We start from the raw sequence: 16,347 nt of genomic DNA, 5'->3' as shown, positions 1-16,347 counted from the left end.
CAATGAGGGCGGCCACTGTTAAATAATATTTCTGTGGTCTAGTTACTGTGTAACATCTAGGGCTGTGACATAGGCTGTTGCGGGGAGACCCGTTAGTTATTTGTGTCTCCAGTACCACTAAATCGTGGAAGTGCTGCGGCAACACTCTGACTGGATACTGTAAATCGGTAAATAAACAGAGCTACATTTTCAGACTAGCTTATCCACAAGTATCAGCAATGCATCTGCCTCTGGGTAGTGAATAATTCTCAAATCCCAATAGCTCTCTTGTATATCCTTGGGCACATGATTTAATAAAACGATCTGCAAACACGAATATGAAAGCGTTACAGAACAGAGTGTTGTGTACAGAACTGCTCACCGTTGTGTATCTGACGCCCTGTTTTCCTGTGCGTTGTTGCCACATCTACTATAAGATAAAACCGCTTTTAAATATTATTTTAAATGTTCAGCTTTTAATTTGAGTATCTGACGGACTTGCTCTTCCCCTGATTGGAATTAACATAGAACCAAATTGTTGGCTAAATTAAGTAAATCGTTTGTAAGATAATGTGTGCACAATTTAGTTTGCAAGAATAATAGAAGCAGCCACAAAGCTATAGCACGGTGCTTAGTAAAAGACGCAGGAGGCCGCGTATAAGCCCCTGTACAGTAAACGCGCGCATGTTTCATTGTTATGTCTCTGTTTGCACTGTAATAAATTAAACAGACATTCTCATCGTCCCGTATTCTTTCTCTTTCAGCAACCAGCAAGCTTTCCTACTCGAGAACGTCCCCTGTGCAAATACCACTTGCACCAGGGTGTTTGAAGTCCATTGGGAGATCCCAGACCTAAATGAAATAAAGGACGCGGCGGTGGCGACATTCTTTGACATTTATGAAGATGTGAGATCACTTTTGCTACTTTTAATTGCTGTACACCTCTCTCCCTACCTATGCACACTCCCAGCTCCTCTCTAATGTCAGGCTGAAGGAGCCAGAGGAGATAATGAAAGCAAACGACTCAATTAGGCAGGAACTTTGGGCAATCCGTCATAATTTATAGACGCATGGACTGTATTGTATGGGAGAGATTGCCTTGTTCTCCAGCTGTACGTAACTATAGATGTTCACAGAGATCACTAATGGATAAAAGGGCTCCTAGCTTACGTTTCTAGAAGACTTTGAAATTCCAAGGAGGGGGGGCACCATTTTTTTCTTTGATCTATTCATTTGACGTCTCTCCCATAGCACCGCACAGAAACTAGAGGTCAATTATGACCTCTAGCGTCTATGGCCGCTCCCACAATGCCGTGCGGTGCGCGATGAGGTCATCGCGCAGTGCACTGCACCAGTAGCTGATCTTGCCATGGCAGCAGCGCCCTCGGGACAGCGACGCCCCGGGCAAAAATCCTGCTTGCCCATGGCAAGATCCGCTGCTGGTCATGAGACGGGATCCAGTCTGAAGATCGACAGTGTCTAGGTCGACAATGTTTAGGTCGACCACTATAGGTCGACAGTCACTAGGTCGACATGGATGGAAGGTCGACAGGGTTTCTAGGTCGACATGTGCTAGGTCGACAGGTCTAAAGGTCGACATGAGTTTTTCACATTTTTATTTTATTTTATTTTTTTATTTTTTCATACTTAACGATCCACGTGGACTACGATTGGAACGGTAAAGTGTGCCGAGCGAAGCGAAGGCACCATGCCCGAAGCACGGCGAGCGATGCGAGCCATGCGAGGGGACGCGGTGCACTAATTTGGGATCCCGGTCACTTTACGAAGAAAACGACACCAAAAAAAAAAAAAATACTCATGTCGACCTTTAGACCTGTCGACCTAGCACATGTCGACCTAGAAACCCTGTCGACCTTCCATCCATGTCGACCTAGTGACTGTCGACCTATAGTGGTCGACCTAAACATTGTCGACCTAGATACTGTCGATAAAACGTACCACACCCCATGAGACTGTAGTTTCATTGGTTAGTATGCTGACCCTTTAGAGAGAGTCGGACTCCAGCTATCTGTGATCTGACTGACATCTGTAGCGCTGAAGAGGTTAAGCGAGGATTCAATTGTAAAACTTGGTTTTCTAAATAATTAATGGCATACATTTATTAGCGACAGCTCCGACACATTAGTTTCGTCCATGTAACTTTTAATAAAATTTCATCTTAAATTATTTAGTCTGCCAGTCTGTACAGAATCATTACTTTGATGTTGGCGTTAGTGCTTGAAACCGCACTCATCTGCTATCATAGGATAGAAAAGTGTCTACCCTGTATATTGTTACTTTCCATGTATGCTGGTTTAACCGTATTGGACTGACACACAGATTTGTCCTCATACGCTATAGCTGCCCTCACTCCAAACAGCCCCTCTCGGCGCGCCAGGTCCCACGCCACTCTGCTAGCGGTGCGCATCTTTTTCACATCTCTTTACCTGAAAATGCATCCTAGTCGCATTGTGATGCAAATAGGGCGCACCAGGAGACTCTGCTGATTAATGTGATACGCAACACTTGTATATTTGTGTGTGACTGAGTCCGAATCTGTATATGAAGTGCTACAAATCTGCTGATACGGATTTTTTTCCACGCCACTTCCATTGTGCTTCGTGGACAGACTCTGTCGCACACAGATATAGAGGTGTCGCATATCAAATGAATCAGCACATTCTCCTTGTGCATCCTAGTTGCATCACATTGCCCCAGTGACGCATTTTAGGGTTAAAAAAATGTGAAAATCACGCCTGGTGTTAGCAGAGCTGTGCGCACCAGGCGTCACATGGCGTATTGAGGCTGGATGTATGAGGACACATCTGTGAGAGGGAATTTATTTCTTTTTTAATTGGATCATACTCCAATGTAATATTACTCATAGTGATTTGAAAATAGGTGGGGGTGAAATGCTTGTATTTACTAATTTTATTTATCAACAGTTGTTTATATAGCACCAGAATGTTCCATTGCGCTTTACAATTGGGGAAAAAAAAGATTAATAAGACGAGACTGAGTAATAAAAGACAGAGAGGTGAGAGGGCCCTGCTCGCAGGCTTATGCTCTATTGGGTGCCCGTATTGGAGAGATGCTATTACAGTACGGGTGTAGTATGTTATGCCGGCGGTCGGGCTCCCGGTGGCCAGTATACCTGCGCCAGAATCCCGACTGCCGGCATACCGACAGCTGGGTGAGCGCAAATGAGCCCCTTGCGGGCTCGCTACGCGCGCCACGCTATCTATTCTCCCTCCAGGGGGGTCGTGGACCCCCAAGAGGGAGAAAAGCTGTCAGTATGCCGGCGGTCGGGATTCCGGCGCCGATATGCTGGTCATCCGGAGCCCGACCGCCGGCAAACTGAAGACCACCCTACAGTACCTGTGTGATTAACAGCAGTTGACACCACAGGCGAATTCTGTTCATCCCCTCAAACGTAAAACATGAGAGAAAATATGGGATCTGTGCTTTATAAGCACACACAAGAGTAAATCTCAAAATATGTATAAATATAGATATCCAAAAATGTTACATAAATAATATTTATTTGCACATTAGAATTAAAATAAATATAGACTTAAAATTGACTGCAGTCCTATAACGTGGTTTTGTACAAATATAAATTGTAACAATTGCCTTTTAATCAATATATGACTACAATGTATCCTGTTTAAAGAGCTAAATGGTGAATGTCAGTGGTTCCAAAACTTTTTTTTGAATAACAGCACCCTAGAGTATCACAATTTTCGTCACGAAAGCCCCCAAGGCAAAAGTTTCATATTGTAAAATTCATAAAAACTATTCAATTAAGCAAGTTGTGTTTATACAGTATGTCATCCTTAGGGTCCGCTATGTGGCGAGGGACAGGATTCGCTTCTGTTTGTCCATGTGTTTTATTATGGGAAGCCACAAGTGCTGGTTTTGCATATTACGTTGACCGTAAATAATTTGAATTGGTCCTGGACCGCCAGCCCAGGGCACCCCTGCAAGTGCCCCGAGGCACCCCAGTTTGGGAACCACTGGTGAATGGTATACCGGACATGGATGAGATTATCGGTAGTCCATATGATGTTAAAATCACAAACGACTGTCATTAGGGCGATCCCTAAAGCACTAATGTAGAGATCCTCAAAGTAAATTAAAGAAATGTGCCGCTAGTGACCAGGAGATCGGCTCCAGGAGTACCACTCTGTAAGCGCTGGGTGGTGGTAACCAAATGCCACAGTCTCTCCAATAGATGCAAGTCAGTGACTTGTATGGTAAGCAATGTCAGGTTGCTCTGACTCAGAGACCTGCAGGTGGAAAGGCGCACCCTATGTCTAAAGCTGAAAGCCGTAGAAAAGCTGATCTGTAGCCAGATAGTAAGGACGCGCCTGAGCCTGCATGTAATGATAATGTACCAAGACTCGTGCAGTCTATATAGACTGAAAATAGACCTCAGTTGTCCTGGTCCGAGTCTGAGGGAACCCGGGATAGTGTATTCCCAGCAGCTTGGATAGTTCTCATGTGTCACAGAACAGCAGCGACAGCAGTCATATAGGGCTGTTTCTCCCCTCTGACGGGGGTTTTATCTAAAGGCAGTGGAATCAGTCTATATTCTATTATATTCCCATCTAGTCACATTCATGCCCCACAAATATACGACCATTATATTGTTATAAAAATAACTATATGTTTCATGACTGGTGACCACGTCACTTCATTTTAGAGAGTGATGATGTCACTTGTAAAATATAATCTTATATGGTGATGTCACTTGTGTCACGTGATACTTTGAGACAGCGATGTAGCACCTCATTGTCAGCGAATTGAAAACCCCAATATTAGGAGCGCCTTCTATTGGATGTTTACCCTGCAAAAATGTAAAGTGCTGCAGAATATGTGTGTGCTGTATGCGGGATCCCGGTGGTCACAAAACAGACACCAGGATCCCGATGGGGGCACCGTACCGCCGCCGGTATAACGGCGAAGTAGGTGATTTCCCCTCTTTGGGTGTCCACGACCCCCATAGAAGGGAGAATAGATCCTGTGGCGAGCACAGAGCCCGCAGCGAGCCCGCAAGGGGCTTAGTTGCGCTCGTACCCCTGCCGGCATTCCACCTCTCAGGATGCTGATGTCAGTATACTGACATTCATCATCCCATGCGGCGGTCAAGTATACCAAACCCGTGTGTGCTATATAAATACCTGTTTATAGATAACTAAGCTTAAATAAAAAAGTGTAGAAAATGTGCCTTTACTTTCTTTTTAGCACTTTACCTTTATTTGTGCTTCATATTGTACAGTGTCATAGTAGTAAGAGAAGGTAAGATTAGTTCAGTCCAGGTTTTCCCAAATTCATTTATAAATATTTGTATTTTTACACCCCAACTAAAAGCATTTTATTGAACATGTTATGCATTTTCCTGCCATCAAAGGCATTTAACAGAAAATTTTTAGAAGTGTCTCTTTTCCTAGGACCGCACGTCCCCTTTGCTTTAGGTCACCCTGAAACGTTATTCGTATTGTTTGCTGTAATTGTTTTGTGTTGCATTGCAGGGGATTCTGGACATCATCGTGCAAAGTAAGGGAGAGTCTGAAGACAACGCCATCCATGTCTTGCTGAATAACTTCGAAGCTGACGCCTATTTTGTCAAAGTTATCGGTAAGTGCCGTTCCGCCAGTGGCCTACCTTCCTCTGCGTTTACAGAACCTTTGTAGAAGGCTGAACTTTTTTGTCAGGAATGTTGTTTCTATGCCAACCAGAAATTAATGTCTGACATTTTTTTTTTAAAAAGAAGCTCATTTAAAAGGCGGGATGTAAGACCTTTCTGTTTTCCCAGATTGTCTCTATCTCTACTAGAAAAATATCCGCAAACTCCATTCCTGAAATGCAGCTCCCCAAAACCTTTATCCCTCAGATGTTACTGGTTGGCAGACTCAAAAGAACAATAAACTGCCTTGGGTGGGCAATGCTGGTTTATCACCAGCGGGCGTGGACTTCAATCTCGTGTTGTGTAACTGGTAGATCATTTATACCAACCTTAGAAATCTGATACTCCCGAAATGCTGTTGAACTACAAGTCATATCTTGCCCCGCCAAGCAGAGGTAGACATGACTACCGATAGACTAATGAAACAGTCTCCCCGTAGCACTTATATAAATGTAAGATCATTATCCTTTATAATGTCACTGGGAGATTTTTAAAATTAGGGAAAAGAAAGTACAGCAAAAAAGGGAAATCGTAGAGATAATATATATATATATATATATATATATATATATATATATAAGAACTGCTTGGTAGTGCATTGGGATTTCCCAAACTCAGAAAGGTGCAAATGTAATTGTATATTATTACCAGCGCTGAAAGGGTAAATAGTCAGAAGAAAGAAGTGGAATAAGTGCAGGTTAGAACACAAATATCACTCCAATTACGTTGAAATTAAGGGTGGTTCTTGAGTATGCCGCCGGCCGGGATCCCGACCGCCGGCATGCCGACACATTAGCTTCTTCTTGGGGGTCCACGACCCTCCTGGAGGGAGAATAAATAGCGTGGCGCGCCACCGTGCACGCAAGGGGGTCATTAGCGCTCGCCCAGCTGCCACTCATACTACACCCGAAATTAACTGTATGGTATTTATATATAAACCACAATAAGTTGTCATTTAAAACAAAAACTTTTTACTAATTCTGTTTTTATGATAGTTTTGTAAATACCGTGCCATTAATTTCAACCTAATTAGAGTGATTTTTCTGTTCTACAATATAGGAAGAGTGGTCCAGGTGCACCATACACCATTAAATTATAATTATAATCCATCATATCCGAGATTCTTGTCCATATATTGGCAATATATGAGCCTGCCCACCTGCTTCACGGTGACCTTGTCGGACAGGTCCCTAACATTATAGGGGTTCGCCTCTGGGGCGCATAGCTCCCCCAAACACCCCAGCCATACCACCCCAGGGCATCAAACAAACACAAATGAGAGATAGAAGTGAGAAATCAGTGTTAGGCAAGTGAGGGAAGCTGCTGAGTGTTAGAAAGAGGACAGCAGTAATGTGTCAGCGTGTTAGAAAGTGAGGTTAGCTGATCAGTGTTACAAGTGTAAAAGATGTGTGAAAAATGCTACATAAATAAAAACAAAACACAGTGATATAAGTGTTAAAAATAAGTATACGGTGGTGATGCCCAAAAGTGGCCCAGCCAGAGCAATCCATATGATGGTTGTTATAATTATAATTTAATGGTGTATGATGCACCTGCACCCTTGTTCCTATATTGTAGTACTATGTCCCAGCAAGGTAGCACATCCTATTATAAGAAGCTAGAGTGTGAGGTCCAGGCCCCCTCTCCACAATATATTCTATATAGTGTGTGTGTGTGTGTGTGTGTGTGTGTGTGTGTATACACACCTGAGGGCTTGGGACGCCTTCATCTGGATTAGGACTCCACCCACTGCCTATCAGGCTTTTAAACAGGGAATTAACATATGCTGGCTGCACACAAGCCATAGGTATGATCCTTTCAATTATATAGAAAGTCAGTTTTGGGGTGAACTTTTAGGATGTGGTGCGCCTTGGATTGCTCTGGCTAGGACCCTTTGGGGCATCACCAACTTATACTTATTTCTAACACCTATATCACCCTGTGTTTTGTTTTTATTTATGTAGCATTTTCACACATCTTTTACACTTGTAAGGGGCCCTACACATATCACGATGCGCCGCCGAGGTGCCCGACGGCCGATACGGCCGACGAGCGACCCGGCGGCGGGGGGGCAGTGACGGGGGGAGTGAAGTTTCTTCACTCCCCCCGTCACGCGGCTGCATTGAAGTGCAGGCAAATATGGACGAGATCGTCCATATTGGCCTGCATGCACAGCCGACGGGAGACCAGCGATGAACGAGCGCGGGGATGCGCATCGTTCATCGCTGGAGTCTCCACACTGAAAGATATGAACGAGTTCTCGTTCATTTATGAACGAGATCGTTCATATCTTTCAGAAAATCGGCCAGTGTGTAGGGCCTATAACACTGATCAGCTAACCTCACTTTCTAACACTCTGACACCTTACTGCTGTCCTCTTTCTAACACACAGCAGCTTCCCTCATTTGTTTAATAACGATTTTTCACTTCTATCTCTCATTTGTGTGATGCCCTGGGGTGGTATGGCTGGGGTGTTTGGGGGAGCTCTGCGCCCCAGAGGCGAACCCCTATAATGTTAGGGACCTGTCCGACAAGTTTACAGTGAAGCAGGTGGGCAGGCTCATATACTGGCCAATATATGCCAAGAACCTTGGATATGATGATTGTTATAATTATAATTTAATGGTGTATGGTGCACCTGCACCCTTGTTCTTATATTGTAGTACTATGGGGGTCATTCTGACCCGTTCACACGCAGCGGTTGTTCGCTGCAGTGCGAACGGGTCGGAACAGCGCATGACGTCGCCAGGCAACGGAGCGCCTAGCGAGAAAAAAAGGCGCAGTGCTGGACGGAAGAAAAGTGACAGCGGAGAGGCGTTCCGGGGCGGATACTCACCGTTGGAGGCCAGGCGGACGGAGAGCGGATGTCTGACGTCAGGACCGGGACCTTCATTGCTTGGTCCATCGCACAGGGTAACTTTTTAAGCAATACAGGGCTGTACAAGCGATCGCAGCCCTGCTATGCTAAAATACACTCCCCCATAGGCGGGGATTAGTTGATCGCAGCAGCAGCAAAAAGTTGCTGGCTGCGATCAACTCGGAATTACCCCCTATGTCCCAGCAAGGTAGCACATCCCATTATAAGAAGCTAGGGTGTGCAGTCCAGGCCCCCTCTCCACAATATTTCTGTTCTAATCTGCATTTATACCACTTACTTTATACTATTAACCTTTCAGCACTGTTAGCAATATACCAAAGCAAAGCGACTTGTCCATGGTGAGTTAATTCTGATTTTGGAACCACATCGTCCAAAAAGTCTCTGAGTCCACGTTTCACAGTTGGAGCATTACATTTTTTAACCATCCTTACCGCCCTCATTTCTTGTTTCCGTCTACACTCCCTATAATGCACTTGTCACAGCACCCCTCCCCAGCCTTTGCTCAGATCCGCCAACTTGACGTGGTCATGATGTGGGTGTTACTCTCAATGTGGGGGGGGGGTTTGCTGACAGCATGCTGGGCTGCCTTGCCCTGCGATGGGAGGCCCCCAGCATGTGAGTGGAAGTATTGCAAATTTGTTTATTTTAGCAGAATTTGCAATCTTTACTGAATGGAGTCCATAGTTTTGAATATAGCAACACTGACATTCATGAAATATACATATTTGGGAGAACTATAATAATTCACATCATGGTCACGGCCGGGTTATTACTCATAGTACTGTGCACACAAGTTCTCCGAGGGCACACAAAATGCATACAGCCACGACACGCCGCATTCCATGGCTATGCCACAGTACCCCTCCCTTTCCCCAGTTTATCGCAGCGGTGCGACCGGGACAGAACTGCCGTCGGGCCGTTACAATCGCCTCTGCCTGATTGACAGGCAGAGGCGGTCGCTGGTCGTAGAAGGGGGGGTGCAGAACGGAACGGCAGCGTTTGGCCGCCGTTTCGTGGGCACAGTCCAGCGAACGGGGGGCGAGCCGCAGCGGCTACGTGAAGTCACACACAGCTGCTGCGGGCCGGGGAGCGATGATTAGCTCCCGGCCAGCACGCTAAAGCTGCGCTGGTCGGGAGCTACTCTTGAAGTGCTAAGGCATCGCCGCTGTGCGATGCCTTTGCACTTCCGCGGGGGTGGCAGGCACTGACATGCAGGGCGGGATATCCCTGTGCTGAGCGTCCCCCCGCATGTCAGTGTGAATGATCGTAGCTGTGCTAAATTTAGCACAGCTATGATCATCTCGGAATGACCCCCTCTCTCTCCTCTCTTATCCCCGGTTATTGCCTTGTGCTCTCTCTCCTCTCTTATCCCCGGTTATTGCCTTGTGCTCTCTCTCCCCTCTCTAATGCCCAGTTCCTTGTGCTCTCTCTCACCTCTCTTATCCCTGGTTATTGCCTTGTGCTCTCTCTCCTCTCTTATCCCCGGTTATTGCCTTGTGCTCTCTCTCCCCTCTTATCCCCGGTTATTGCCTTGTGCTCTCTCTCCTCTCTTATCCCCAGTTATTGTCTTGTGCTCTCTCTCCTCTCTTATCCCTGGTTATTGCCTTGTGCTCTCTCTCCTTTCTTATGCCCGGTTATTGACTTGTGCTCTCTCCTCTCTTATCCCCGGTTATTGCCTTGTGCTCTCTCTCCTCTCTCTAATGCCCAGTTATTGCCTTGTGCTCTTTCTCCTCTCTTATCCCTGGTTATTGCCTTGTGCTCTCCCTCTCCTCTCTTATCCCCGGTTATTGCCTTGTGCTCTCCCTCTCCTCTCTTATCCCCGGTTATTGCCTTGTGCTCTCTCTCCTCTCTTATCCCTGGTTATTGCCTTGTGCTCTCTCTCCTCTCTTATCCCTGGTTATTGCCTTGTGCTCTCTCTCCTCTCTTATCCCTGGTTATTGCCTTGTGCTCTCTCTCCTCTCTTATCCCTGGTTATTGTCTTGTGCTCTCTCTCCTCTCTTATCCCTGGTTATTGCCTTGTGCTCTCTCTCCCCTCTCTAATGCCCGGTTATTGACTTGTGCTCTCTCCTCTCTTATCCCCGGTTATTGCCTTGTGCTCTCTCTCCTCTCTTATCCCTGGCTATTGCCTTGTGCTCTCTCTCCTCTCTTATCCCTGGTTATTGCCTTGTGCTCTCTCTCCTCTCTTATCCCCGGTTATTGCCTTGTGCTCTCTCTCCTCTCTTATCCCTGGTTATTGCCTTGTGCTCTCTCTCTCCTCTCTTATCCCTGGTTATTGCCTTGTGCTCTCTCTCCCTCTTATCCCCGGTTATTGCCTTGTGCTCTCTCTCCCTCTTATCCCCGGTTATTGCCTTGTGCTCTCTCTCCTCTCTTATCCCCGGTTATTGCCTTGTGCTCTCTCTCCTCTCTTATCCCTGGTTATTGCCTTGTGCTCTCTCTCCTCTCTTATGCTTGGTTATTGCCTTGTGCTCTCTCTCCTCTCTTATGCTTGGTTATTGCCTAGTGCTCTCTCTCCTCTCTTATCCCTGGTTATTGCCTTGTGCTCTCTCTCCTCTCTTATCCCTGGTTATTGCCTTGTGCTCTCTCTCCTCTCTTATGCTTGGTTATTGCCTTGTGCTCTTTCTCCTCTCTTATCCCTGGTTATTGCCTTGTGCTCTCTCTCCTCTCTTATCCCCAGTTATTGCCTTGTGCTCTCTTCTCCTCTCTTATCCCCGGTTATTGCCTTGTGCTCTCTTCTCCTCTTTTATCCCCGGTTATTGCCTTGTGCTCTCTCTCCTCTCTTATCCCTGGTTATTGCCTTGTGCTCTCTCTCCTCTCTTATGCACGGTTATTACCTTGTGCTCTCTTCTCCTCTTTTATCCCCGGTTATTGCCTTGTGCTCTCTCTCCTCTCTTATCCCCGGCTATTGCCTTGTGCTCTCTTCTCCTTTCTTATGCCGGTTATTACCTTGTGCTCTTTTCTCCTCTCTTATGCCCGGTTATTGCCTTGGACTCTCTCTCCTCTCTTATCCCCGGTTATTGCCTTGGACTCTCTCTCCTCTCTTATGCCCGGTTATTGCCTTGGACTCTCTCTCCTCTCTTATCCCTGGTTATTGCCTTGGGCTCTCTCTCCTCTCTTATCCCTGGTTATTGCCTTGTGCTCTCTCTCCTCTTATCCCTGGTTATTGCCTTGTGCTCTCTCTCTCCTCTTATCCCCGGTTATTGCCTTGGGCTCTCTCTCCCCTCTCTTATCCCCGGTTATTACCTTGTGCTCTCTCTCCTCTCTTATCCCTGGTTATTGCCTTGTGCTCTCTCTCCTCTTATCCCTGGTTATTGCCTTGTGCTCTCTCTCCTCTTATCCCTGGTTATTGCCTTGTGCTCTCTCTCTCCTCTTATCCCCGGTTATTGCCTTGTGCTCTCTCTCCTCTTATCCCTGGTTATTGCCTTGTGCTCTCTCTCCTCTTATCCCTGGTTATTGCCTTGTGCTCTCTCTCTCCTCTTATCCCCGGTTATTGCCTTGTGCTCTCTCTCTCTCCTCATCCCCGGTTATTGCCTTGTGCTCTCTCTCCTCTCTTATCCCTGGTTATTGCCTTGTGCTCTCTCTCCTCTCTTATCCCTGGTTATTGCCTTGTGCGCTCTCTCCTCTCTTATCCCTGGTTATTGCCTTGTGCTCTCTCTCCTCTCTTATCCCTGGTTATTGCCTTGTGCTCTCTCTCCTTTCTTATGCCCGGTTATTACCTTGTGCTCTTTTCTCCTCTCTTATGCCCGGTTATTGCCTTGGACTCTCTCTCCTCTCTTATCCCCGGTTATTGCCTTGGACTCTCTCTCCTCTCTTATGCCCGGTTATTGCCTTGGACTCTCTCTCCTCTCTTATCCCTGGTTATTGCCTTGTGCTCTCTCTCCTCTCTTATCCCTGGTTATTGCCTTGTGCTCTCTCTCCTCTTATCCCTGGTTATTGCCTTGTGCTCTCTCTCTCCTCTTATCCCCGGTTATTGCCTTGGGCTCTCTCTCCCCTCTCTTATCCCCGGTTATTACCTTGTGCTCTCTCTCCTCTCTTATCCCTGGTTATTGCCTTGTGCTCTCTCTCCTCTTATCCCTGGTTATTGCCTTGTGCTCTCTCTCCTCTTATCCCTGGTTATTGCCTTGTGCTCTCTCTCTCCTCTTATCCCCGGTTATTGCCTTGTGCTCTCTCTCCTCTTATCCCTGGTTATTGCCTTGTGCTCTCTCTCCTCTTATCCCTGGTTATTGCCTTGTGCTCTCTCTCTCCTCTTATCCCCGGTTATTGCCTTGTGCTCTCTCTCTCTCCTCTTATCCCCGGTTATTGCCTTGTGCTCTCTCTCCTCTCTTATCCCTGGTTATTGCCTTGTGCTCTCTCTCCTCTCTTATCCCTGGTTATTGCCTTGTGCTCTCTCTCCTCTCTTATCCCTGGTTATTGCCTTGTGCTCTCTCTCCTCTCTTATCCCTGGTTATTGCCTTGTGCTCTCTCTCCTCTCTTATCCCTGGTTATTGCCTTGTGCTCTCTCTCCTCTCTTATCCCTGGTTATTGCCTTGTGCTCTCTCTCCTCTCTTATCCCTGGTTATTGCCTTGTGCTCTCTCTCCTCTCTTATCCCTGGTTATTGCCTTGTGCTCTCTCTCCTCTCTTATCCCCGGTTATTGCCTTGTGCTCTCTCTCCTCTCTTATCCCTGGTTATTGCCTTGTGCTCTCTCTCCTCTCTTATCCGTGGTTATTGCCTTGTGCTCTCTCTCCTCTCTTATCCCCGGTTATTGCCTTGTGCTCTCTCTCCTCTCTTATCCCTGGTTATTGCCTTGTGCTCTCTCTCCTCTCTTATCCATGGTTATTGCCTTGTGCTCTCTCCTCTCTTATCCCTGGTTATTGCCTTGGGCTCTCTCTCCTCTCTTATCCCTGGTTATTGCCTTGTGCTCTCTCCTCTCTTATCCCTGGTTATTACCTTGTGCTCTCTCTCCTCTCTTATCCCTGGTTATTGCCTTGGGCTCTCTCTCCTCTCTTATCCCTGGTTATTGCCTTGTGCTCTCTCTCCTCTCTTATCCCCGGTTATTGCCTTGGGCTCTCTCTCCCCTCTCTTATCCCCGGTTATTACCTTGTGCTCTCTCTCCTCTCTTATCCCTGGTTATTGCCTTGTGCTCTCTCTCCTCTCTTATCCCTGGTTATTGCCTTGTGCTCTCCCTCTCTTCTCTTATCCCTGGTTATTACCTTGTGCTCTCTCTCCTCTCTTATCCCTGGTTATTGCCTTGTGCTCTCTCTCCTCTCTTATCCCTGGTTATTGCCTTGTGTTCTCTCACCTCTCTTATCCCCGGTTATTACCTTGTGCTCTTTTCTCCTCTCTTATGCCCGGTTATTACCTTGTGCTCTCTCTCCTCTCTTATGCCCGGTTATTGCCTTGTGCTCTCTCACCTCTCTTATGCCCGGTTATTGCCTTGTGCTCTCTCACCTCTCTTATCCCCGGTTATTACCTTGTGCTCTTTTCTCCTCTCTTATCCCTGGTTATTACCTTGTGCTCTCTTTCCTCTCTTATCCCTGGTTATTGCCTTGTGCTCTCTCTCCTCTCTTATCCCTGGTTATTACCTTGTGCTCTCTTCTCCTCTCTTATGCCCGGTTATTGCCTTGGACTCTCTCTCCTCTCTTATGCCCGGTTATTACCTTGTGCTCTCTCTCCTCTCTTATCCCTGGTTATTGCCTTGTGCTCTCTCTCCTCTCACACACCCGTTGTCTGACGCCTTTTCCTTACTGCTTTACATTTCCACTCGAGCGCATAGGATTAATTAAAATCCATTCAGTGATAAAACGAATGCCTTTCTCCCCATGTCTTGAGTTGTTTAAAAAAAAAAAAAGGGTTAAAAAAAAAATTAGCATTTAGTAAATTCTTTTTACTTTTGCTGCATTCCAAAAAAAAGAGCAATTTCCACAAGCATAAAGAATACATTTGAAGGCTGCCGGGATGCAGCATCTTATCGAGGTATCTCCATTTAATCACCACACTCTCTCTCTGTCGGCTTCAGCTTCTGGTCTTGGCAGGAAATAAGGAAAACAGATGTTTGCGGGTATTAAGGGTCCGTGGAGAAACAGAGAGAGATAATAATTGGTCGCCTGTTTGTACAAAGCTCTGACGTCAGTTTCCCTGGGCAGAAAGGTCTTTTTCTCCAAGTTGACAATTGTCTAGGGAATCAGTGATGAACCCTCCCCCTGCACCTGAGTACCCTCATTCTATGAATATCCCTGCCCCTGGACGTATTCCACAGTCCTGCCCGGTTTGGCCATTTTACACTTTACTGCCACCCGATAGTAAGTTGATATCGACTCTATTGAATTCCAGTGCTCTGAATCCTATCTAGTCTATAATGTGGTGCTATTCAAAATGGAATGACCTGGCACTGTCACACATTTTGCAGTCCAGTTACTGGCCATGATTTCAAAGCGTGAGAAAACAATGTGTAATGCTCTGTAAATTGATGCCTAATGTACAGTACTGATTAAAATCGGCATCCAGGGTCTGCAAATCCTAACGCTGTGACCGTAATATGATGTTTTTGTGATTGGGGATTATGCAGAATGCGGAGTTCAATGCCTGTTGAATCTCTGTCGCAGCATTGAGAATATATCCAGCAGCTGCCGGCTAACTCTGGTATATCACTAATAGACCTGAGATACAGAATGGTACACTTTGACAAAGTAATGCTGCTTTCAGATCGCAAATGCCGGATCCCACCCGGTAAGAGAAACGTGTCCTTACCGGGTAGGATCCGGCATTTGCGCTCCTTTGCTGGCTTTCCGACCCGGCAAAATACCGGGTCGGTTGCCATAGCAGCGGGGTGGCGCAGCAGCAGCAGGGGCGGGGGTGGAGGCGGCGCTGGGAGATGAGCTCATCTCCTGCGCCGCCTCTCCCTATGCTGTGAATGGGAGCCGTGTCGCATCGGAACGGCTCCCATTCACACTGCACCTGACCCGGTATTCAACCCGGTAATAACCCTTCTTTTTTACTGGGTTGAATTACCGGTTCAGGCGACCCGCTAATTCAGCAAAGGAGCCATCACATCGCACACTGACCCGTTTCGACACGGCAATATGCCGTGTCGATACCGGGTTATTTGTGCGATGTGAAAGGGGTATAACTCACAACCAGGGCAGCTGAGATAGATATGGGGACCTGGTACTGGAGGGGGCGTGGTCAGGTCCAGGTGGTGTGGCCACACCCCCTCCAGAAAAAAAACACGGAAAATACAATACACTGCATCAGGTGCGCTGCAAATGGGAACGTTTGTTCTCCTCAGCAGAGGGGCCCAAGTAATTAGCATCTGCCATTTCCCCCCGGCCTCTCCTACCCCCATCCTCTCAGAGCCCCTGCTCGTAACAATCTCAAATATACAGATTATGGGTTAGGAGCTAGAGTGTGCAATTTTGCACCATGGCTAACAATAGGTTGTGCTGCTTGTGGTTTAAGGGAAGGGGTCATATTTGCAAGACACGGACAGATTTAGGGGTCGATTAAGTTAGCCGCCTGTACCGTGCAATGCGCTCGCAGGTTAATGTTGCGCAGGATATTTCCATGAAGAGCACTCCAGTTACCTTGCAATTTAATTAGACGATAAGGCATGGATGTAGCGTGTTAATTCTGCGGTGTGCAACCTATGAGAAGCACATGAAAGAGTGGGGAAATCATCCTGAACTCCCAAAAAGATGGCAAACGAGGCCCGTGCAGGAGGCGGAAAGTGTCCATAAGCAAAGATTTGAGGCTGCTATGTAGTGTCACATGGTCGCTGTTTGCAACTTTTATCAATGTCTATAGTATTTCAGGTGCCTCGAAGTGTC

At 46.7% G+C, this 16,347-nt stretch overlaps 1 protein-coding gene across 1 annotated transcript in view; it reads left to right on the top strand.

The window, feature by feature from the left end:
- Positions 1–16,347, top strand: part of ITFG1 (integrin alpha FG-GAP repeat containing 1) — a 402,294-nt gene that overhangs the window by 254,234 nt on the left and 131,713 nt on the right. The window contains exons 11-12 of the mRNA XM_063945577.1: positions 744–885; positions 5,514–5,619. Of these exons, the coding sequence (XP_063801647.1) occupies positions 744–885; positions 5,514–5,619 (248 nt within the window). The remainder of the gene's footprint in view (positions 1–743; positions 886–5,513; positions 5,620–16,347) is intronic.

This window comes from Pseudophryne corroboree, chromosome 11 (assembly GCF_028390025.1).
Source record: "Pseudophryne corroboree isolate aPseCor3 chromosome 11, aPseCor3.hap2, whole genome shotgun sequence".
Lineage (NCBI taxonomy): Eukaryota > Metazoa > Chordata > Amphibia > Anura > Myobatrachidae > Pseudophryne > Pseudophryne corroboree.
This window is presented reverse-complemented; position numbering and strand designations above follow the sequence as displayed.